Source organism: Oncorhynchus tshawytscha, unplaced genomic scaffold, assembly GCF_018296145.1.
Source record: "Oncorhynchus tshawytscha isolate Ot180627B unplaced genomic scaffold, Otsh_v2.0 Un_contig_14971_pilon_pilon, whole genome shotgun sequence".
Taxonomy (NCBI): domain Eukaryota; kingdom Metazoa; phylum Chordata; class Actinopteri; order Salmoniformes; family Salmonidae; genus Oncorhynchus; species Oncorhynchus tshawytscha.
This window is the reverse complement of record NW_024609461.1, coordinates 157,630-181,252: the sequence shown is the minus strand read 5'-3', so window position 1 is coordinate 181,252 and position 23,623 is coordinate 157,630. Positions and strand designations below refer to the sequence as shown.

The 23,623-nt window shown below is 46.4% G+C and overlaps 1 protein-coding gene and 1 long non-coding RNA gene across 2 annotated transcripts in view; both read right to left on the bottom strand.

The window, feature by feature from the left end:
- Window positions 1-6: 6 nt before the first annotated feature.
- LOC112243490 (E3 ubiquitin-protein ligase rnf213-alpha-like) overlaps window positions 7-23,623 on the bottom strand; it is a 64,329-nt gene continuing 40,712 nt past the window's right edge. Inside the window, 20 exon segments of the mRNA XM_042315423.1 lie at window positions 7-1,099; window positions 8,371-8,549; window positions 9,042-9,131; window positions 13,887-14,084; window positions 14,258-14,335; window positions 15,445-15,646; window positions 16,299-16,479; window positions 16,643-16,726; window positions 17,047-17,179; window positions 17,620-17,871; window positions 18,213-18,307; window positions 18,563-18,737; window positions 19,437-19,593; window positions 19,879-19,979; window positions 20,098-20,132; window positions 20,238-20,313; window positions 20,834-21,076; window positions 22,159-22,269; window positions 22,868-22,990; window positions 23,292-23,488. Coding sequence (XP_042171357.1) covers window positions 946-1,099; window positions 8,371-8,549; window positions 9,042-9,131; window positions 13,887-14,084; window positions 14,258-14,335; window positions 15,445-15,646; window positions 16,299-16,479; window positions 16,643-16,726; window positions 17,047-17,179; window positions 17,620-17,871; window positions 18,213-18,307; window positions 18,563-18,737; window positions 19,437-19,593; window positions 19,879-19,979; window positions 20,098-20,132; window positions 20,238-20,313; window positions 20,834-21,076; window positions 22,159-22,269; window positions 22,868-22,990; window positions 23,292-23,488 — 2,864 coding nt within the window. The 3' untranslated portion in view covers window positions 7-945.
- Window positions 12,878-13,880, bottom strand: LOC121844917. Its single transcript, XR_006082218.1, has 2 exons — window positions 13,658-13,880; window positions 12,878-13,051 (listed from the first exon to the last, which is right to left on the bottom strand). It is a non-coding gene; the product is annotated as an uncharacterized LOC121844917 (long non-coding RNA).

The window sequence follows — 23,623 nt, the reverse complement described above, 5'->3', positions numbered from 1 at the left end:
GCCCAACATCTCACCTAGTTGCATCCCTGAGTATAAGACCAATATTCTAGGTATTTAGACTTCAGTCTTTCCCTCCACTACCACCACTACGTGACAGAGAAATTCACATTGGAATAGTGCACAAAAGACCATCAGCAATCAAACATTTTGTGCATCACAGGAGGTTGGTGGCACCTGAATTGGGGAGGAAGGGCTTGTGATAATGGCTGGAGAGGAATAGGTGGAATGGTACCAAATACATCAAACACACAGTTTCCAATGTGTTTGATGCCATTCCATTCGCTCCGTTCTAGACATTATGAGCCTTCCTCCCCTCAGCAGCCTCCACTGGATTTGCATATTTATCAACTAATAAAACAAATGGACAAATATTTGCTAACTACAACTTTCGTAACTTCCTCCCCTTCACTCATTGTACTCTTAGTACAAATCACAGTTGACTTTTTAGATACCAGAATGAAACGGTTTATAGGTATTGTACATGAGTAGAACCTGTCTGCTGGCACTTTGAAAGTGCATTTCCAAAAAGGCACTCATTTCATGTTTTCCTATGTAAAACATATGCATCTATATCACATAAGTGTATTCTTAAACATGATTGTAAACATATCTGTGGCCCTTACATACAGTATACAGGGACTATACAGAGACTATAAAGTCTGTACAAAGTCTACATCTGAAATGGCACCCCAACCTGGTCGGCCAATAGTAGTGCACTACATTGGCGGAGTCTGGGGGTTGGAGCTTTGGCTATGCTCCCTTCCGTCTTGTCATTCCTCCAACATAGTCTGTACCCCTGACTTCATACTGTCCTGTCTAAAAACCAATAAAGGTATGAAATGATGTTCGACTCTTCAGGCAGAAAAGGCAGTGCACTATGTAGGGAATAGGGAGCCATGTGGGATGCAAACAAAGGCAGAGTAGAATCAGTTGTCAGTGGTTGAGCTATCTCTGGTTGCGCTCCTGTTTGAAGGCCACGGTGAACTTCCAGGCTTCTATGTACTGAGCCAGACTGATCTCTCCGGGGAACAACTCGTCCACGTCGTGGGGAACGTCAAGGTCTTTCCGCTCCATGTAGGACACCAGGGTGTCTTTCAGGCTGCAGGACAATGGAGGAGAGGATAATGGACACATGTTCCACTTTCCTGTGTGTGTGTGTGTGTGTGTGTGTAAGTTTTCCAGACAGTGTTTGTGATTTTTACTTTCATCAAACATGCCTCAAAAAGAGATGTTTGTGGCCCTTATGAAACACGTACAGTACCAGTCAGTGTTAGTACACATACTAATTTCAAGGGTTTTTCTTTATTTTTACTATTTCTGCATTGTTTAATAATAGCGAAGACGTCAAAATGAGGAAATAACACATATGGAATCATACAGTAAACAAAAAAAGGTGTTAAACTAATCAAAATATATTTTATAGCAGCCACCCTTTTGCAATGACAGCTTTGCACACTCTTGGCATTCTCTCAACCAGCTTCACGAGGTAGTCAACTGGAATTAATTCCAATTAACAGGTGTGCCTTGTTAAAAGTTAATTTGTGGAATTGTCACAACTGATTGGCACGGAATTAAATTCCTTCTTAATGCGTTTGAGCCAATCAGTTGTGACAAGGTAGGGGTGGTATACAGAAGATAGCCCTACTTGGTAAAAGAAAAGAAATAAGCAACGAGAAACATCATTCAAATAAAGATTATATTACAGTGAAATGCTTACTTATGAGCCCCTGACCAACAATGCAGTTTAAAAAAAATAAGGATAAGAATAAGAAATAAAAGTAATTAAAGAGCAGCAGTAAAATAACAATAGCGAGACTATGTTTTTACAGGGATATACAGGGGGGTACCGGTACAGAGTCAATGTGCGGGGGCACAGGTTAGTTGAGGTAATATGTATATACAGGGATATACAGGGGGTACCGGTACAGAGTCAATGTGCGGGGGCACAGGTTAGTTGAGGTAATATGGATATACAGGGATATACAGGGGGACCGGTACAGAGTCAATGTGCGGGGGCACAGGTTAGTTGAGGTAATATGTATATACAGGGATATACAGGGGGTACCGGTACAGAGTCAATGTGCGGGGGCACAGGTTAGTTGAGGTAATATGTATATACAGGGATATACAGGGGGTACCGGTACAGAGTCAATGTGCGGGGGCACAGGTTAGTTGAGGTAATATGGATATACAGGGATATACAGGGGGTACCGGTACAGAGTCAATGTGCGGGGGCACAGGTTAGTTGAGGTAATATGTATATGTAGGTAGAGTTATTAAAGTGATTACGTATAGATGACAACAACGGAGAGTAGCAGCGGTATAGAAGAGGGGACGGGGGGACGGGGGGGTAATGCAGATAGTCTGGGTAGCCATTTCATTAGATGTTTACGAGTCTTATGGCTTGGGGGTAGAAGCTGTTTAGAAGCCTCTTGGACCTAGACTTGGCACTTCGGTACCACTTGCCGTGGGGAAGCAGAGAGAACAGTATATGACCAAGGTGGCTGGTGTCTTTGACAATTGTTAGGGCCTTCCTCTGACACGGGCTGGTATAGAGGTCCTGGATGGCAGGAAGATTGGCCCCAGTGATGTACTGGGCCATTTGCACTACCCCCTGTACTGTCTTGCGGTCGGAGACCGAGCAGTTGCCATACCAGGCAGTGATGCAACCAGTCAGGATGCTCTCGATGGTGCAGCTGTAGAACCTTTTGAGGATCTGAGGACCCATGCAAAATCTTTTCAGTCTCTTGAGGGGGAATAGGTTTATGTTGTGCCCTCTTCGCAACTGTCTTGGTGTGCTTGGACCATGTTAGTTTGCTGGTGATGTGGACACCACCCAACCTGCTCCACAACAGCCCCGTCTATGAGAATGGGGGTGTGCTCGGTCCTCTTTTTCCTGTAGTCCACAATCAACTCCTTTGTCTTGATCACGTTGAGGGAGAGGTTGTTGTCCTGGCACCACACGGCCAGGTCTCTGACCTCCTTCCTAAAGGCTGTCTCGTCGTTGTCGGTGATCAGGCCTACCACGGTTCTGTCACCGGAAAACTTAAAGATGGTGTTGGAGTCGCGCAGTCATGAGTGAACAGGGAGTACAGGAGGGGACTGAGCAAGCTTACCTGATGGGCCCATGTTGAGGATCAGCGTGGCGGATGTGTTGTTACCTACCATTACCACCTGGGGGGGGGGGCGTCTGGCTTATTGATGAGCTTTGAGGGCACCATGATGTTGAACGCTGAGCTGTAGTCAATGAATAGCATTCTCACATAGGTGTTTATTTTGTCCAGGTGGGAAAGGGCAGTGTGGAGTGCAATAGAGATTGCATCATCTGTGGATATGTTGGGGCGGTATGCAAATTGGAGTGTGTCTAGAGTTTCTTGGGTAATGGTGTTGATGTGAGTCATGACCAGCCTTTCAAAGCACTTCATGTCTACAGACGTGAGTGCTACGGGTCGGGCACAGGGACCATGGTGGTCTGCTTAAAACATGTTGGTATTACAGAATCGGACAGCCAGAGGTTGAAAATGTCAGTGAAGACACATGCCAGTTGGTCAGCGCATGCTTGCAGTACACATCCTGGTAATCCATCTGGCCCTGCGGCCTTGTGAATGTTGACCTGTTTAAAAGGTCTTACTCACATCGGCTGTGGAGATCGTGACCACGCAGTCTTCTGGAACAGCTGGTGCCCTCATGAATGTTTCAGTGTTATTTGCATCGAAGCAAGCATAGAAGTTGTTTAGCTCGTCTGGTAGGCTCGTGTCACTGGGCAGCTCTCAGCTGTGCTTCCCTTTGTAGTTTGTAATGGTTTGCAAACCCTGCCACATCTGACGAGCATCATAAGCAGTGTAGTACGATTAGATCTTAGTCCTGTATTTACGCTTTGCCTGTTTGATGGTTCGTTGGAGGGCATAGCAGGATTTCTTATATGCTTCCGGGTTAGAGTCCCGCTCCTTGAAAGCGGCCGATCTAGCCTTTAGCTCAGTGCAGATGTTGCCCTTAATCCATGGCTTCTGGTTGAGGTATGTACGTACGGTCACTGTGGGGACGAAGTCATTGATTAACTTATTGATGATGCCAATGACTGATGTGGTGTACTCATCAGTGCCATTGAAGGAATCCCAGAACATATTCCAGTCTGTGCTAGCAAAACAGTCCTGTAGCTTAGCATCTGCTTCATCTGACCACTTTTTTATTGATCTAGTCACTGGTGCTTCCTGCTTGTAAGCAGGAATTAGGAGTATAGAAGTATTACTAAGACATGAAGGCCAGTCAATCCGGAAAATGTCTTAAAGTGGAGTCACAAAAATCATCAAGCGCTATGAAACTGTCTCTCAAGGAAGAGTTACCTCTGCTGCAGAGGATAAGTTCATTACAGTTAACTGCACCTCAGAATGGAGCCCAAATAAATGCATCAGAGTTCAAGTAACAGACACAGCTCAAAATCAACTGTTCAGAGGAGACTGTGTGAATCTGGCTTTCATGGTCGAATTCCTGCAAAGAAACCACTACTAATGGATTCCAATAATAAGAAGAGACGTGCTTGGGCCAAGAAACACAAGCAATGGACATTACACCGGTGGAAATCTGTCCTTTGGTCTGATGAGATTTTTGGTTCCAATCGCTGTGTCTTTGTGAGAGTAGGAGTAGGTGAACAGAAGATCTCCACATGTGTGGTTCCCACAATGAAGCATGGAGGAGGAGATGTGATGGTGTGGGGGTGCTTTGCTGGTGACACTGTCTGTGATTTACTTAGAATTCAAGGCACACTTAACTAGCATGGCTACCACAGCATTCTGCAGCGATACGCCATCCCATCTGGTTTGCGCTTAGTGGGACAATCATTTGTGGGACAATCATTTTTCAACAGAATAATGACCCAACACACCTCCAGGCTGTGTAAGGGCTATTTGACCAAGGAGGAGAGTGATGGAGTGCTGCATCAGATGATCTGGCCTCAACAATTACCCAACCTCAACCCAATTGAGATGGTTTGGGATGAGTTGGACAGCAGACTCTTTTTATGTATTATTTCTTACACTGTTAACCTAGGAAATCTTATGTCTTATTACATACAGCCGAGAAGAACTATTGGATATAAGAGCAACGTCAACTTACCAACATTGCGGCCAGGAATACGACTTTCCCCGAAGCAGATCCTCTGTTTGGACCACCACCAGGACAATGGATCGGATCCCAGTAGGTGACCCAAAACAACGATGCCGCAGAAGTGCAGACGGAGCGGTCTTCTGGTCAGGCTCCGTAGACAGGCACATCGCGCACCGCTCCCGAGTATACTACACGCCAATGTCCAGTCTCAAGGTAGACAAAATCCGAGCAATGGTTGCCTTCCAGAGAGACATCAGAGATTGAAACATTCTCTGTTTCACGGAAACATGGCTCACTCAGAATACATTATCAGAGCTGGTACAGCCACCCGGTTTCTTCACGCATCACGTGGACAGAAACAAACATCTCTCTGGTAAGAAGAAGGTCGGAGGTGTATGCCTTATGATTAACGAATCGTGGTGTGATCATAAGAACATACAGGAACTCAAGTCCTTTTGTTCACCTGACCAAGAATTACAATCAAATGCCGACCGCATTATCTACCAAGAGAATTCTCTTCGATTATAATCACACCTGTGTATATCCCCCCCAAGCAGATACCTCGACGGCCCTGAAAGAACTTCATTGGACTCTATGAAAACTGGAAACCACATATCCTGAGGCTGCATTTGTTGTAGCTGGGAATTTTAAAAAGGTTCATCTGAAAACAAGGCTCCCTAAATTTTATCAGCATATAGAATGTGCGACCTGGACTGGCAAAATTCTGGATCATTGCTACTCTAACTTCCGCAAAGCATGAAAAGCCCTCCCTCGCCCTCCTTTCGGCAAATCTGACCACGACTTCATTTTGTTGCTCCCAGCCTATAGACAGAAACAGGAAACGCCCGTGCTCAGGTCTGTTCAACGCTGGTCCGAACAATCTGATTCCACGATTCAAGATTGCTTTGATCACGTGGACTGGGATACGTTCCAAATAGCCTCAGACAACAACATTGATGTATACGCTGATTCGGTGAGTGAGTTTATTAGCAAGTGTGGTGATGTTGTACCCACGGTGACTATTAAAACCTTCCACACCCAGAAACCATGGATTGATGGCAGCATTCGCGCAAAGCTGAACGCGCAAACCACTGCTTTTAATCATGGCAAGGCGACAGGAAACATGAAAGAATACAAACAGTGTAGCTATTCCCTCCGCAAGGCAATCAAACAAGCTAAGAGTCAGTATAGAGAAAGTAGAGTCGCAATTCAAAGCCTCAGACACGAGACGTATGTGGCAGGGTCTATAGTCAATCACAGATTACAAAAAGAAAACCAGCCCCGTCGGGCACAACGACGTCTTGCTCCCAGACAAATTAAACAACTTCTTTGCTCGCTTTGAGGACACCACAGTGCCACTGACAAGGCCCACCACCAAAACCTGCGGGCTCTCCTTCACCGCAACCAACGTGAGTAAAACATTTAAAGGTGTTAACCCTCGCAAGGCTGCCGGCCCAGACGGCATACCTAGCCGCGTCCTCAGAGCATGCGCAGACCAGCTGGCTAATATGTTTACGGACATATTCAATCAATCCCCATCCCAGTCTGCTGTTCCCACAGGCTTCAAGAGGGCCACCATTGTTCCTGTTACCAAGAACAGTAAGGTAACTGAGCTAAATGACTATCGCCCGGTAGCATTCACTTCCGTCATCATGAAGTGCTTTGAGAGACTAGTCAAGGACGATATCACCTCCACTCTAACTGATACCCTAGACCCACTCCAATTTGCTTACAGCCCCAATAGGTCCACAGACGACGCAATCGCAATCACACTGCCCTAACCCATTGGAACAAGAGGAATACCTATGTAAGAATGCTGTTCATCGATTACAGCTCAGCATTTAACACCATAGTACCCTCCATACTCGTCATTAAGACCCTGGGTCTTGACCCTACCCTGTGCAACTGGGTCCTGGACTTTCTGACGGGCTGCCCCCAGGTGATGAGGGTAGGAAACATCTCCACCCCACTGATCCTCAACACCCGGGCCCCACAAGGGTGCGTTCTCAGCCCTCTCTTGTATTCCCTGTTCACCCACGACTGCGTGGCCATGCACACCTCCAACTCAATCATCAAGTTTGTAGACGACACTACAGTGGTAGGCTTGATTACCAAAAACGATGAGACGGCCTACAGGGAGGAGGTGAGTTCCTTCGGAGTGTAGTGTCAGGAAAATAACCTCTCACTCAACGTCAACCAAACAAAGGAGATGATCGTGGACTTCAGGAAACAGCAGAGGAAGCACCCCCTTATCCGCATCGTAGGGATAGTAGTGGAGAAGGTGGAAAGTTAAGTTCCTCAGCGTACACATCACGGACAAACTGAAATGGTCCACTCACACAGACAGCGTGGTGAAGAAGGCGCAACAGTGCCTCTTCAACCTCAGGAGGCTGAAGAAATTCAGCTTGTCACTAAAAACACTCACAAACTTTTACAGAATCACAATCGAGAGCATCCTGTCGGGCTGTATCACCGCCTGGTACGGCAACTGCTCTGCCCACAACCGTAGCCAACATACTGACTCAAATCTCTAGCCACTTTAGTAATTAAAAATAGGATGTAAGATATGTATCACTAGTCACTTTAAACAATGCTACTTTATATAATGTTTACATACCCTACATTACTCATCTCATATGTATACTGTACTCTATACCATCTACTGCATCTTGCCTATGCTGTTGAGGCAATCGCTCATCCATATATTTATATGTACATACTCGTATTCATTCCTTTACACTTGTGTGTATAAGGTAGTTGATGTGAAATTGTTAGATTACTTGTTAGATATTACTGCACAGTCGGAACTAGAAGCACAGGCATTTCGCTACACTCGCATTAACATCTGCTGACCATGTGTATGTGACCAACAAAATTTGATTTGACTGAAGGAAAAGCAGCCAACAAGTGCTCAGAATATGTGGGAACATATGTGGGAACAGTTGGAAAAGCATTCCAGATGAAGCTGGTTGAGAGAACACCAAGAGTATGCAAACCAGTCATCAAGACAAAGGGTGGATACTTTGAAAAATATATTTTTTTTTAAATTAGTTTGACACTTTTTGGTTACTACATGATTCCATATGTGTTATTTCATAGTTGTGATGTAGAATGGATAAAATAATAAAATAATAAAAACCCTTGAATGAGTAGGTGTGTCCAAACCTTTGACTAGTACTTAAGACATGATGTTCATGTGACGTAAACAATACTACAATATCAAAAATGGAACCGCTAAGAGTGTCAAGTGTCATCCCCTTTGCTTACCCCCAGTCAGGCCTGTATGTGTCGGGGGCACGGGGGCTCTTCAGGACCAACAGCAGAAACTCGTGCATCTCCAGCAGGAACGAGTCAGCGCTGCTCTTGGTGAAGAACGTAGTGAGTAGCCTCCGGTCTTCATCTCCCAGGGGATTCCTGTATTCCTCTGAGACCCCCACAAACGGGTCCTGAGGATGGGGAGGGTTAGAGAAGCTTTAATATACACTAGGGTGTAACATGACATTATGATCATGTTCTATTTATCACATAATGCAAGTTAGTGTAACTAAGGTTAGTTTCAATTCATTATGTAAGTTAGTGTAACTAAGTTTAGTTTAAATTCATTAGGTAAGTTAGTGTAACTAAGGTTAGTTTAAATTAATGTTGTATGTTAGTGTAACTAAGGTTAGTTTAAATTAATGTTGTAAGTTAGTGTAACTAAGGTTAGTTTAAATTCATTATGTAAGTTAGTACAACTAAGGTTAGTTTAAATGAATGTTGTAAGTTATTACAACTTAAGTCACAATGTTACAACTTATGTTGTAAGTAATACAAGCACATCTCACCCACACAAACAGGAATCCAGACAAACAACTTCATAACCAGTGTAAAAAAACATGACCCTAACAAAATCATGTGAAGACTTGTCTGGGTGAATGTGTGGTGTCTCGTCGTCTTACCCTCTTGAGGCGCAGCATGTTCTCAGACTTGAGTGAGGTGAGGAGCTGCCACAGGGCCACACAGTGTTTCAGACTACACCTGCTCAGGGCCTGCATGAGGACAACAGGACAACACAGTGACTCAGACTACACCTGCTCAGGGCCTGCATGAGGACAACAGGACAACACAGTGACTCAGACTACACCTGCTCAGGGCCTGCATGAGGACAACAGGACAACACAGTGACTCAGACTACACCTGCTCAGGGCCTGCATGAGGACAACAGGACAACACAGTGACTCAGACTACACCTGCTCAGGGCCTGCATGAGGACAACAGGACAACACAGTGACTCAGACTACACCTGCTCAGGGCCTGCATGAGGACAACAGGACAACACAGTGACTCAGACTACACCTGCTCAGGGCCTGCATGAGGACAACAGGACAACACAGTGACTCAGACTACACCTGCTCAGGGCCTGCATGAGGACAACAGGACAACACAGTGACTCAGACTACACCTGCTCAGGGCCTGCATGAGGACAACAGGACAACACAGTGACTCAGACTACACCTGCTCAGGGCCTGCATGAGGACAACAGGACAACACAGTGACTCAGACTACACCTGCTCAGGGCCTGCATGAGGACAACAGGACAACACAGTGACTCAGACTACACCTGCTCAGGGCCTGCATGAGGACAACAGGACAACACAGTGACTCAGACTACACCTGCTCATGGCAACATTGCACTGGATTTGTGCTAAAAGGTTAGCATTTGAAACAGTGGCCAGGTAAACAAAACCAAATAATGCATTCCTGTCTTACCTTGTCAATAGACAGCGTTAATAGACAGGGTCAGGAAACCAACATGTCCTTTTGTAATTTGGGTGAACTATCCCTTAGTTTAATATAATCTCTAATCACATCATGAAAACATGAAATCACTGCTAATGGATTCTCTTGAAAGAGCTCACCTTACCGAGGGATGTGTTGTATTAACTTTCGGCTACAATTAATACCAAATTAGGCAAGACTGACTGATAATATGCTAGCTACAGTTGAAGTCGGAAGGTTACATACACATAGGTTAGAGTCATTAAATCTCGTTTTTCAACCACTCCACAAATTTCTTGTTAACAACAAGTCGGTTAGGACATCTACTTTGTGACACAAGTCTGTTAGGACATCTACTTTGTGACACAAGTCGGTTAGGGGACATCTACTTTGTGACACAAGTCGGTTAGGACATCTACTTTGTGACACAAGTCTGTTAGGACATCTACTTTGTGACACAAGTCATTTTACCAACAACTGTTTCCTGACAGATTATTTCACTTATAATTCACTGCATCACAATTCCAGTGGGTCAGAAGTTTACATACACCAAGTTGACTGTGCCTTTAAACAGCTTGGAAAATTACAGAAAAAGATGTCATGGCTTTAGAAGCTTCTGATAGGCTAATTGACATCATGGGAAAATCAAAAGAAAATCAGCCAAGAACTGGAGAAAAAAATTGTAGACCTCCACAAGTCTAGTTCATCCTTGGGAGCCATTTCCAAATGCCTGAAGGTACCACGTTCATCTGTACAAACAATAGTACGCAAGTGTAAACACCATGGGACCACACAGCCGTCATACCGCTCAGGAAGGAGACTCATTCTGTCTGCTAGAGATGAGCATAATTTGGTGCGAAAAGTGCAAATCAATCCCAGAACAGCAGCAAATGACCTTGTGAAGAAGCTGGAGGAAACAGGTACAAAAGTATCTATATCCACAGTAAAACGAGTCCTATATCGACATAACCGGAAGGGCTGCTCAGCAAGGAAGAAGCCACTGCTCCAAAACTGCCATAAAAAAGCCCGACTACGGTTTGAAACTGCACATGGAAACAAATATCTTACATTTTGGAGAAATGTCCTCTGGTCTGATGAAACAAAAATAGTACTGTTTGGCCATAATGACCAACTTTATGTTTGGAGGAAAAAGGGGGAGGCATGCAAGCCAAAGAACACCATCCCAACCGTGAAGCACGGTTTTGTGCACTTCACAAAATAAATGGCATGATGAGATAGGAAAATTGTATGGATATATTGAAGCAACATCAAGACATCAGTCAAGAAGTTAAAGCTTGGTCGCAAATGGTTCTTCCAAATGGACAATGACCTCATGCATACTTCCAAAGTTGTGGCAAAATGGCTTAAGGACAACAAAGTCAGTGTATTGGAGTGGCCATCACAAAACCCTGACCTCAATCCCATAGAAACTTTGTGGGCAGAACTGAAAAGAGCGTGTGCGAGCAAGGAGGCCTACAAACCTAACTTCGTAACACCAGCTCTGTCAGGAGGAATGGGCAAAAATGCACCCAACTTACTGTGGGAAGCTTGTGGAAGGCTACCCGAAACGTTTGACCCAAGTGAAACTATTTAAAGGCAATGCTACCAAATACTAATTGAGTGTATGTAAACGTCTGACCCACTGGGAATGTGCTAATTAAATAAAAGCTGAAATAAATCATTCTCTACTATTATTCTGACATTTCACATCCTTAAAATAAAGTGGTGATCCTAACTGAGCTAAAACAGGGACTTTTTACTGGGATTAAATGTCAGGAATTGTGAAAAACTGAGTTTAAATGTATTTGGCTAAGGTGTATGTAAACTTCCCACTTCAACTATACAACAAAATGCTGACGACAACAAGACATCAAATGAAGTCACTATGTTTCTCTTAAGGGTATCCATCTGTTTACTGGTTCCTGTCAGGAAGCCAATGAGGAGCCAGCTAGATGGAGAGAGCAGTGAAACAATCAGGCTTTAGGCTCTCAGCTAGCTGCTTAACCAGAGGAAGAAACAGAGTGTAGGGCACAGAGGTATGTTACTGCTGCACCTGGACAGTCTGTGGGCTCCGGACGGGGGAAGGGGACTGACCTTTAGGATGTGTGGGCCAGAGTGTAGGGCACAGAGGTATGTTACTGCTGCACCTGGACAGTCTGTGGGCTCCGGACGGAGGAAGGGGACTGACCTTTAGGATGTGTGGGCCAGAGTGTAGGGCACAGAGGTATGTTACTGCTGCACCTGGACAGTCTGTGGGCTCCGGACGGAGGAAGGGGACTGACCTTTAGGATGTGTGGGCCAGAGTGTAGGGCACAGAGGTATGTTACTGCTGCACCTGGACAGTCTGTGGGCTCCGGACGGAGGAAGGGGACTGACCTTTAGGATGTGTGGGCCAGAGTGTAGGGCACAGAGGTATGTTACTGCTGCACCTGGACAGTCTGTGGGCTCCGGACGGAGGAAGGGGACTGACCTTTAGGACCTTTAGGATGTGTGGGCCAGAGTGTGAGGGCACAGAGGTATGTTACTGCTGCACCTGGACAGTCTGTGGGCTCCGGACGGAGGAAGGGGACTGACCTTTAGGATGTGTGGGCCAGAGTGTAGGGCACAGAGGTATGTTACTGCTGCACCTGGACAGTCTGTGGGCTCCGGACGGAGGAAGGGGACTGACCTTTAGGATGTGTGGGCCAGAGTGTAGGGCACAGAGGTATGTTACTGCTGCACCTGGACAGTCTGTGGGCTCCGGACGGAGGAAGGGGACTGACCTTTAGGATGTGTGGGCCAGAGTGTAGGGCACAGAGGTATGTTACTGCTGCACCTGGACAGTCTGTGGGCTCCGGACGGGGAAGGGGACTGACCTTTAGGATGTGTGGGCCAGAGTGTAGGGCACAGAGGTATGTTACTGCTGCACCTGGACAGTCTGTGGGCTCCGGACGGAGGAAGGGGACTGACCTTTAGGATGTGTGGGCCAGAGTGTAGGGCACAGAGGTATGTTACTGCTGCACCTGGACAGTCTGTGGGCTCCGGACGGAGGAAGGGGACTGACCTTTAGGATGTGTGGGCCAGAGTGTAGGGCACAGAGGTATGTTACTGCTGCACCTGGACAGTCTGTGGGCTCCGGACGGAGGAAGGGGACTGACCTTTAGGATGTGTGGGCCAGAGTGTAGGGCACAGAGGTATGTTACTGCTGCACCTGGACAGTCTGTGGGCTCCGGACTGACCTTTAGGATGAGAGTGTAGGGCACAGGGTATGTTACTGCACCTGGACAGTTAGGATGACCTTTAGGATGGGGCAGAGTGTAGGGCACAGAGGTATGTTACTGCTGCACCTGGACAGTCTGTGGGCTCCGGACGGAGGAAGGGGACTGACCTTTAGGATGTGTGGGCCAGAGTGTAGGGCACAGAGGTATGTTACTGCTGCACCTGGACAGTCTGTGGGCTCCGGACGGAGGAAGGGGACTGACCTTTAGGATGTGTGGGCCAGAGTGTAGGGCACAGAGGTATGTTACTGCTGCACCTGGACAGTCTGTGGGCTCCGGACGGAGGAAGGGGACTGACCTTTAGGATGTGTGGGCCAGAGTGTAGGGCACAGAGGTATGTTACTGCTGCACCTGGACAGTCTGTGGGCTCCGGACGGAGGAAGGGGACTGACCTTTAGGATGTGTGGGCCAGAGTGTAGGGCACAGAGGTATGTTACTGCTGCACCTGGACAGTCTGTGGGCTCCGGACGGAGGAAGGGGACTGACCTTTAGGATGAGTGGGCCAGAGTGTAGGGCACAGAGGTATGTTACTGCTGCACCTGGACAGTCTGTGGGCTCCGGACGGAGGAAGGGGACTGACCTTTAGGATGTGTGGGCCAGAGTGTAGGGCACAGAGGTATGTTACTGCTGCACCTGGACAGTCTGTGGGCTCCGGACGGAGGAAGGGGACTGACCTTTAAGATGTGTGGGCCAGAGTGTAGGGCACAGAGGTATGTTACTGCTGCACCCGGACAGTCTGTGGGCTCCGGACGGAGGAAGGGGACTGACCTTTAGGATGTGTGGGCCAGTCTGGTCTCCCATCTGCAGAACCTCCTCCAGGTAGCGCTCCAACTGCAGCTGGGGCTCGCCTCCCGTCATGGCCAGGAAGCCCAGAGCCACCTCCACTGTGGAGAGTGCCTCACACACCTCGCTGTATGACTGCAGCTCCCCGGCCAGCGCCGACAGGGTCAGGATGGGCAGGGGCTCCTGGGGACACAAAGGGAAATAGCAGAGACGTGGACAAGGTAGAGAACAGGGTCAACTCAACCTCATGCCAGGGTTGTGTTCCAAAATTGGATGTAGTGTATCAATACCAGATTTCTCCGTTCATATCATACTGTACCATGTGACAACATGTCACCAGAGTTATTGTGACTTACCTGTTGAACCTTTCCTTTCACATCCTTGAGGATGTTTTCATAATTGCGGTCGTGTCTGTTCACCAGGGTTGGGATTCCCTGTATGAGGCGGTAAGCAACACATCAAAACCTGTCTAATACACGGTCATATAGTAACTCTTGTCTTTACCTCAATTTGGCTGCGTTTACACAGGCAGACACATTCAGATCTTTTTTACTCGAATTGGTCTTTTGACCAATCACATTAGATCTTTTTCAGAGCTGATATGACTGGTCAAAAGAACAATTAGTGAAAAAAAGATCAGAATGTGAAAACGCAGCTTGTGACAGCCAAGTGTTTCTGTAAAAAGGGAAATCTATACAGTTCTGGTCTAACCTCCACCGCAGACGTAGTTGCACCATTTAAGAGCATATTTCAAAAATGTATTTCATTGCATTTGTTATTGTTAGACGATTGCTAATGAACTTGGCGTTACCCTACGAGAGAGTTTGTCACATTAACAATGTACCCTGTGTGAATTTAAGTATGCTCCTTCTAATTCTCTCTCTCGGAGGAGGACCTGAGCCCTAGGACCATGCCTCAGGACTACCTGGCCTGATGACTCCTTGCGTGTCCCTAGTCCACCTGGTCATGCTGCTGCTCCAGTTTTAACTGTTCTACCTGCAGCTATGGAACCCTGACACTGGACTTGTTACCTTGTCCCGGACCTGCTGTTTTGGACTCTCTCTCTCTCTCTACCGCACCTGTTGTCTCTAACTGAATGATCGGCTATGAAAAGCCAACAGACATTTACTCAGAGGTGCTGACCTGTTGCACCCTCTACAACCACTGTGATTATTATTATTTGACCCTGCTGGTCATTTACGAACGTTTGAACATTTTGGCCATGTTCTGCTATAATCTCCACCCGTCACAGCCAGAAGAGGACTTGCCACCCCCACAGCCTGGTTCCTCTCTAGGTTTCTTCCTAGGTTCCGGCCTTTCTAGAGAGTTTTTCCTAGCCACCGTGCTTCTACACCTGCATTGCTTGCTGTTTGGGGTTTTAGGCTGGGTTTCTGTATAGCACTTTGACATCGGCTGATGTAAAAAGTGCTTTATAAATACATTTGAATGATTGATTGACCTTGCTGCAGCACAGGCATTTAGTAACTTTGTCGATGCCGAGAACTGTACATTTGACTGACCGAGTGCTGACAGACAGACTCACGTTGAGAGTGATGAGAGGCTTTCCCTGCAGGAAGCGGGCCAGGATCTGCTGCTGGATCTTGGGCAGGTCGTACTCATGCAGGGCCTCCTGGCCACGCTCCACACTGTACTGGCAGTTGGACAGAACCAAGGGCAGCAGATCCCTCTCCGGCTCGTAGCGGATCACGTGCAGGTCGCTCAGGTCCGCCGGGCTCACCGTGTAGCTGGGGGAGAGAAAGGGGAAGAGTGAACTAAACTGATGATATCAACCATGTCTGCTTCTGCTTTCTATCAGTTCAGCAGGGGTTCAGGGGTTCCCAACCAGGGGTACTTGGGAAGACTCAAGAGACCATAGTCCTACTGGTAAAATGCACGAGGGGGTACTCTGGGCAGAGTAAAATTCAGTTGGTGGTATAGTAACCGAAAAAGGTTGGGAACCACTGGCCTTGCAGTTAAAAATGTTGGACCAATAAACAAAATGTGGCTGGTTTGAATCCCCGAGCCGGCAAGGTGGAAAAATCTGCCATTTTGCCCTTGAGCAAGGCAGTTAACCCCTAACAACAACTGCTCCCCGGGCGCTGATGACTTGGACGTTGATTAAGGCAGCCCCCCACACCTCTCTCGGTTAAATGCAGAAGACACGTTTCAGTTGAATGCATTAAGTTGTACAACTGACTAGGTATCCCCTCTCAGACCGACCATGCATACAGCATTTTTTCTAACAAGCCTAATGAGACCAGGGGACATATGTATCAGAGTAGGAACGCTGGTCCCGGATCAGCCCCCCTCCCATCCACGTGATCTTATTGTGATCCTAAAGGAAAAATGATCCTGAATCAGCACTCCTACTCCGAGATAGGACAACAGCACCCTCACCTGGTCTCCTCTCCAGTGTGCTTGTCCACGCAGTAGACCAGTTCGTTGTGCAGGGCGATGAGGTAGCTGACCAGCGCCGTGGAACACAGACCGGGACCCTGTCGCCGTGGCAACAGAACCAGGAAGTCACTGGTCAGGTCCAGGTCCTCCCGGCAGAACTCGCCAGGGATTTTAATCTCACCTGGAGCAGAGCCAAAACACAGATTATAATCACAAAAGAGCAGATTAAGAAATCATGCATGAGTGCCCCTCCAAAGCGCATATTTAAAAAATATTGTATATATTTATATTATTCCTTTACTAATAGAGCCCTAGAGTTGTGCTACGATCATCTGTGCTCATACCGTTGGTTGCCAGGGAGACCCGGAGCTGATTCCATGTTGTCAGGAAGATTTTGACCCGTTTCTCGTACCAGGCTGTGAGGGAGGCTGTGACAACAAACATAATAATCCACATGGAAGCCTATATTCTAAGCCAACTGGAATATCCTTTTGACACTAGTGTTCTGGCCTGAACTGTACTGAGCCGACTCTTCTATTTTATTTTCCAGCCTGTATGGTGGAAACATCACCAGGCCACTACACTACAGTACAGTACACAACAGCTTAGCTCGGCTGGCCTCAGTAGAGTGAAACTAATGATATATCTGCTCACTGTGCCATGCCAATAACACAAACAATACCACTGATTGTTTTCAGTTGGACATACAGTACTGTGACTAACCCAGAAGTATAGTTTAAACTAGTACCTGCTTTCTGGCTGTGAAGGAAATCAGCGATGGTATGGCAGGTGAGGTCAGTCACGTTCTGGAACCTCTTCACCAAATCTCTCTGCAGTGCCAGGATGTCAGGAAGGAACTTCACCAACCGCAGCTCTGCCTCCTGTCACCAGACCAATCAGAGGGGGGGTGATGTTACCGCGACCAATCACAGGGCACGGTAAAACAAACAAACTGCCAATCACACCGCATAGAACGAAGGTCTGACCAACATTGTGACTGTCAATGAGACTGTAAACATGTTTATTATTAACATTATAATTAATATTTTGGTTGTGTTTCAGATTATTCTGTGCCCAATAGAAATGAAATGGTAAATAATGTATTGTGTCATTTTGGAGTCACTTTTATTGTAAATAAGAATAGAATATGTTCCTAAACATTTTTACATTAATGTGGATGCTACCATGATTACCGGAAACAAGGAGAGACTACAAAAACCTGTCCAATAAGAATCGCTCGCTTCCATCGCAAAACATTTTGCTACGCTGTGCACTAATGAATAAGACCAAGGTTTCCGTTCAGCGATGCTTCAGCTCATACCCTCTGCAGGAACCGCCAGAGCATGGGAAGGCTGTCCCTGCCGTTGTGCTGCTCCACGATGTGGGTGAGGCTGAGTAGAGACACCCGCTCCCTGCAGCTCCACACAGCCGAACTGTGGATCAGAGACTCCCGGGGCAGAGAGGCAAGGAAGAGGCGCGGGTCCCCGAACACCAGCCTCATCACAGGGTTGGAGGAGACCCGCAAGTCGGCCCGGACAAAGGCGTTCACTTCCTTCAGCCGCCTGTCCAGGTGCTGGAGACGGGATGGGACGAGGGGAGAGAGAGAGACAGAGGGGGAAGATCATGTTTCTGTTGTTCAGGGCGGTGTTCATTAAACACTAAACAGAAGAAAACTCATTCAAAAGAGAGAGGGACTACCTAGACTTGTCCAATAAGAAAACGCTAAATGTTTTTCTTTTCCATTGCAAACCTTTTAAAACGTTTCCATTGGGTGCTCTAATGAACACGACAGTTATAGATGGACCCCCGAACAAATACAAATGTTGTTGACTGTATTAAAAAGGTACTAAAGTCATTTATTCATCTAGAGATGATCAACTGAGTCAAATGGTGACTGATGTAATCAGTTGGTACCTTCAGCTGAGGTGTGATGATGTCATTGCTGACGGTGGTCTCCCAGCCGTTTCGGGCCTCCTTGGTGGAAAGCAGGTTGTCATAGGGAACAGGCCCTGGAGAGAGAAGCAGAAAAGAGTAAAGGAAACTTTCAGTGTCTGATATCATTCACAGACAATGATTCAATAACAATAATGGTAAAGAATGTACATATATATGATTCTAAAACTTCAATAAGGAATGGCTAATTTAATAGCACCATTAGCATGCTTAGTTGGCTTGTAATCAGACAGCATTAGTGGCCTAAGGTGATGCTTGTTTTTAGTGATTGTAAACCTATTGAGGACATGGAGGTGTTTCTGGTCCCTTACACTGGCCAGGCTGGTGGGGCCCCAGAAGGCTGCTGATGACCAGGTGGACGGTGTTGACCGTGTCGTCAGACCCCTTCCCCAGCGACCTGGTCACCTGCTCCAAGTCCTTCAACAGGTGGGCCCACAGGAACGCACCGGGGTCGGGCACTGGGGGCTTGATGATGGCACCGATGACCTACAGAGAGAGAAAGAGGGGGAGGGTAGATGGAGTGGGGGTGAAAGAGAGCGAGAGTGAGCAGAGAGAGAGAGAGAAAAAGAGGGAGATCAAGAGACTCCGTTGAGGCAAGTGTCCTTCAAGAGATGTAACGGTCACCACTGGACAACAGTCAAACCAATAACCCCATCCATCCATGTACAGCAGGTACCTCTAGTGCAGTGCTTTTCAACCTCCTCAGACATTCAACACTTTAGTTGTTGTGGCCCTGAACTAATAATAATTCACCTTATCAAAAAAAAAGTAAAACATTTAACCTTTATTTAACTAGGCAAGTAAGTTAAGAACAAATTGTTATTTACAATGATGGCCTACCCCGGCCAAACCCACGCCGCTGGGCCAATTGTGCGCAAGGTCAGATGTGATACAGCCTGGATTAGAACCAGGGACGGTAGTGACGCCTCTTGCACTGAGATGCAGTGCCTTAGACCGCTGTGCCACTCAAGAGCCCTAAATGCTTGATGATTCGTTGATCAGTTGAATCAGGTGTGTTAACTCTGGAATAGTTCCAACACATGGAACAGCTGTGTGATCACGAGGAGACGTTTGAAAACCCCTGCTCTAGTGTACTTACCTGGGGGTGACTGCTGGCCCCTAGCAGCATGGCCATGTGTGTGATCACGAGGAGACGTTTGAAAACCCCTGCTCTAGTGTACTTACCTGGGGGTGACTGCTGGCCCCTAGCAGCATGGCCATGTGTGTGACCAGGCGCAGCAGGTTAAAGGGCACTGGGGACATGTTCTTGGTGTCCTGCATGTCCAGGTTGTCTCTCCGTCTGGGCTCTCCCAGGACGTGGCCAGTCTGGGTGCGGTCACCCCTGTGAAGAAGGGAAAAACAACGTTTTTTTTTTTCTCCATTCTCCAGTGCCGTCATGATACCAGACCTGGGTTCAAATAGTATGAGCCTGCTTGGATGGCCAGATGGGCAGGATTTGTACTTTGGGGGCTATTCCATTGGTTCCATTGTGCCAGGTCAGCTCAATCAAGCACAGCTAAACAATTTGAAATAAAATAAAATACTATTTGAACCGAAGTCTGTACAGTGCAGCACCTGCTCAAGTCATTATCAACTGTCTTAGAAATTCCATAAAAATCCCACTCACTGAATCTGAACGGCTTGGAAGCCAGGGACAGCTATGTGGTTGTCCCCTCCAATCTCAAGGCCACAGTCCAGGCAGCGACTCCTCTCCATGGGCTGGCCACACTGTGGTTAGAGGGGTCAGACAGAGGGGTAGGAGAGAGAGAGATTCTGAGAAACAGTACTTAACTGAAAGTTAGGGCCAAAGATAAGATGATTCAGAATAAACTCAAATGTTACGTACCTCACCGATGGTGCACGGGTGATTGTTGGGACAAACTGTAAGAGCAGAAGAAAAGCTTGGATGACTTCACTTTAGACAGTTAAATCTGCTAAATCTTTCAAATTTCACACATCCTTTGTTGTGGCTGTTACTATACTTACAGTACCACTGCAGCTGCCCCATAGCTTTGTGAGCCACTGCTAGCATGTCCTCTGGCATGGTGGGGAGGAAGGCTCTCTATAGACACACAGGAACAAACATCAACGTTAGCTGGACTATGTGTTGAACGCTGTTGTTTTCCATGGACTGTACTGACTGATACTTCACTGATGTGGTGGATATGCCTTTTAAAGTATATCAATAATTAATCAACCAACCATTTTCAGACTACAGGGCAAAGCCAAACCATACTGCGCTGGCATTGATATTTATTTTCACAGGTTACCTTTTCAGCATTCTATTAAATGTTGAATGCATACCAGGCCAGCCCAGTACAGCTTGGCTCGGCTCTGTAGTGTGAAAAGGGTTTAGCCTGGATTCCTTCCAGACCAGGGGTGTCAAACTAAATTCCTGGAGGGCCGTGTGTAAGATGGTTTTTGTTATTTCCTTTCTATTCATGTCAAATGAAGACCTAGGCAACCAGGTGAGGGGAGTTCTTAATGAACTAGTCCTTACCCTATGGGCCATGGTCAAAACTAAAGTAGTGCACTACATAGGAAACAGTGTGCCATTGGGCACGCAGCTATAGTGTTCCCACCTGCATGTTGGCAGGCAGTAGAGCCAGCTGCTGGAGGGGCGTCAGTAGACCCTGGTTCCCACAGAGCAGCACTGCAGCCAGGTGGATGCTCAGCTCCACTACCACACACTGGGCACCAGAGGCCCTGGGACGGACTTCCAGGGGCCCCAGCCGGTTGGCCACCAGGGCCTGGGCGAAGGCCCTCACCTCTGGGCTGACCAACACCTTGGAGGCCTGGATGAACGCCAACAGGGCCTGGCATTGCTGGGGGGATACAGTGTAAGCTTTAGGTGTAAAGACACTGTTAAAGAGACAGGTGAAGTATGGAAGCTGAGGAGACAGTTGATACAGTGTTAGCTTTAGGTGTAAAGACAGGTGAAGTATGGAAGCTGAGGAGACAGTTGATACAGTCTTAGCTTTAGGTGTAAAGACAGGTGAAGTATGGAAGCTGAGGAGACAGTTGATACAGTCTTAGCTTTAGGTGTAAAGACAGGTGAAGTATGGAAGCTGAGGAGACAGTTGATACAGTCTTAGCTTTAGGTGTAAAGACAGGTGAAGTATGGAATCTGAGGAGACAGTTGATAGTGTTAGCTTTAGGTGTAAAGACAGGTGAAGTATGGAAGCTGAGGAGACAGTTGATACAGTGTTAGCTTTAGGTGTAAAGACAGGTGAAGTATGGAAGCTGAGGAGACAGTTGATACAGTCTTAGCTTTAGGTGTAAAGACAGGTGAAGTATGGAAGCTGAGGAGACAGTTGATACAGTGTTTAGGTGTAAAGACAGGTGAAGTATGGAAGCTGAGGAGACAGTTGATACAGTGTTAGCTTTAGGTGTAAAGACAGGTGAAGTATGGAAGCTGAGGAGACAGTTGATAGTGTTAGCTTTAGGTGTAAAGACAGGTGAAGTATGGAAGCTGAGGAGACAGTTGATACAGTCTTAGCTTTAGGTGTAAAGACAGGTGAAGTATGGAAGCTGAAGAGACAGTTGATAGTGTTAGCTTTAGGTGTAAAGACAGGTGAAGTATGGAAGCTAAGGAGACAGTTGATACAGTGTTAGCTTTAGGTGTAAAGACAGGTGAAGTATGGAAGCTGAGGAGACAGTTGATACAGTGTTAGCTTTAGGTGTAAAGACAGGCGAAGTATGGAAGCTGAAGAGACTGACAATAATATTCCTTTCTCTTGACATGTGCACTCATTCACTACTTCCTGTAAATCTAAAAGCATTTGATTGGTGGTGACATGGGCAGTAGGCGTTTCCACCATGTGTCTTATGTCAGTCATTTTCTTTCAAATCAGTGAAGGGTACGAAGGAGTGAATTGGGACTACATCACAGTATAAGGACTCTTACCACAGGTTTAGGATGGAAGCTGTCATTGGCTGATCTGTAGAGAGAGGTGACTTCTCTGAACAGGGCCAGGAGCAGGTAGACGGCTTTCTTCTGTGGAGGACATTTACAGCCCTGCACAAACACACGCACACGCACACGCACACACACACACACACACACACACACACACACACGTGTTTTTCCCCCAATATCGAAATCATTTATTGGTAATAATTAAGTACCTTACTATGATTGTTTTAAATGAAAATGGTCAAAAAGAAACAATAGCTTCTTAACAAAGAGCAATTTCTCAAGTAAGAGTTTTGCTAGAACTGTCTGGGAGTGGACTGTGTGGGGATGGAAAAACTGAAAACGAGCTGTTATTGGCAGAGATTTGGAACTCTTTCTTATTGGTCTATTAACTCATTTACTGCATGGTGATGTCACCATGGAAGGCCAAAACTCCATCCCACCAAAACAGGCTGAAAAACAGCTCTCACACTAATAGGGCCTTATCATCACTTTCACAGTATTATTCCAACCTCAGTGTGGAAATATACATACAACACAGGGAAAATCATGTTTTGACTGTAATGGGCCTTTAACACTTTAAAAACAGAATATCTGATAGAAAGAACATACAAATGAACAAGCAAAATCAAATCACAAGCTTATGCAAAATGTTCTGCAGGTGTTTCAGTTATGAAGTAAAGTAGAAATACAACAATACCTCACAAGCGTTGTCCAATCCCTCGATTTTGCCTTCCATCATTGCCTTGGCAACAGCATCTCGGATTGTCTTGTAATCCTCTCCACACACAAGATATTGGTCTATCTGGCTGCCATCTTCATTCTGAAGGACAACAGAAGAGAGAAAGAGTGGTTAAAATGGTATGAAATATGGTTTATATCATCACATCAATACAGGAATACTTAGTAAAAAAAAAATCGCTACATACTCCAAAAATGCTAGCCATGAGATTCTAGATATTAAATACCCATTTAACAAATACAAACTTAAAAACATTTTGGATGAAATAAGAACACCCGAAGCTAAAAGGTTGACTATCCCTGTCCCACTTCCAGCTTGGTACGGACATCGTATTGCTCCCTACATTACTCTCCCATAAAGAAAGACAAAATGACCACAATACCTGCTGCAGAACTTCAGCAGGGAACAACCACCGGATGTCAGCCACCTTCAGGAGTTTCTGAACAAACTCCACGCCGCGCTGGCTGCAGATCTTACGGATGAGGTAGACCCGGTACCAGTCGTTCCCACTGCGTCTACACAGTTCTACCACGCTGGTCAGGAAGGCCGCAACGCCGTTAGGAGACTCCTCCTGCGATCCTATTGGACCATAATGGGAGAGGGAAGCGTCACATGAACACATAGGATTGATTGAGAGGAGGACTAGGATAATTAGGCAAACGTATACTATTTTTGTATTTTTAAATAGATAGGTTTTATAGTCACATACACTGG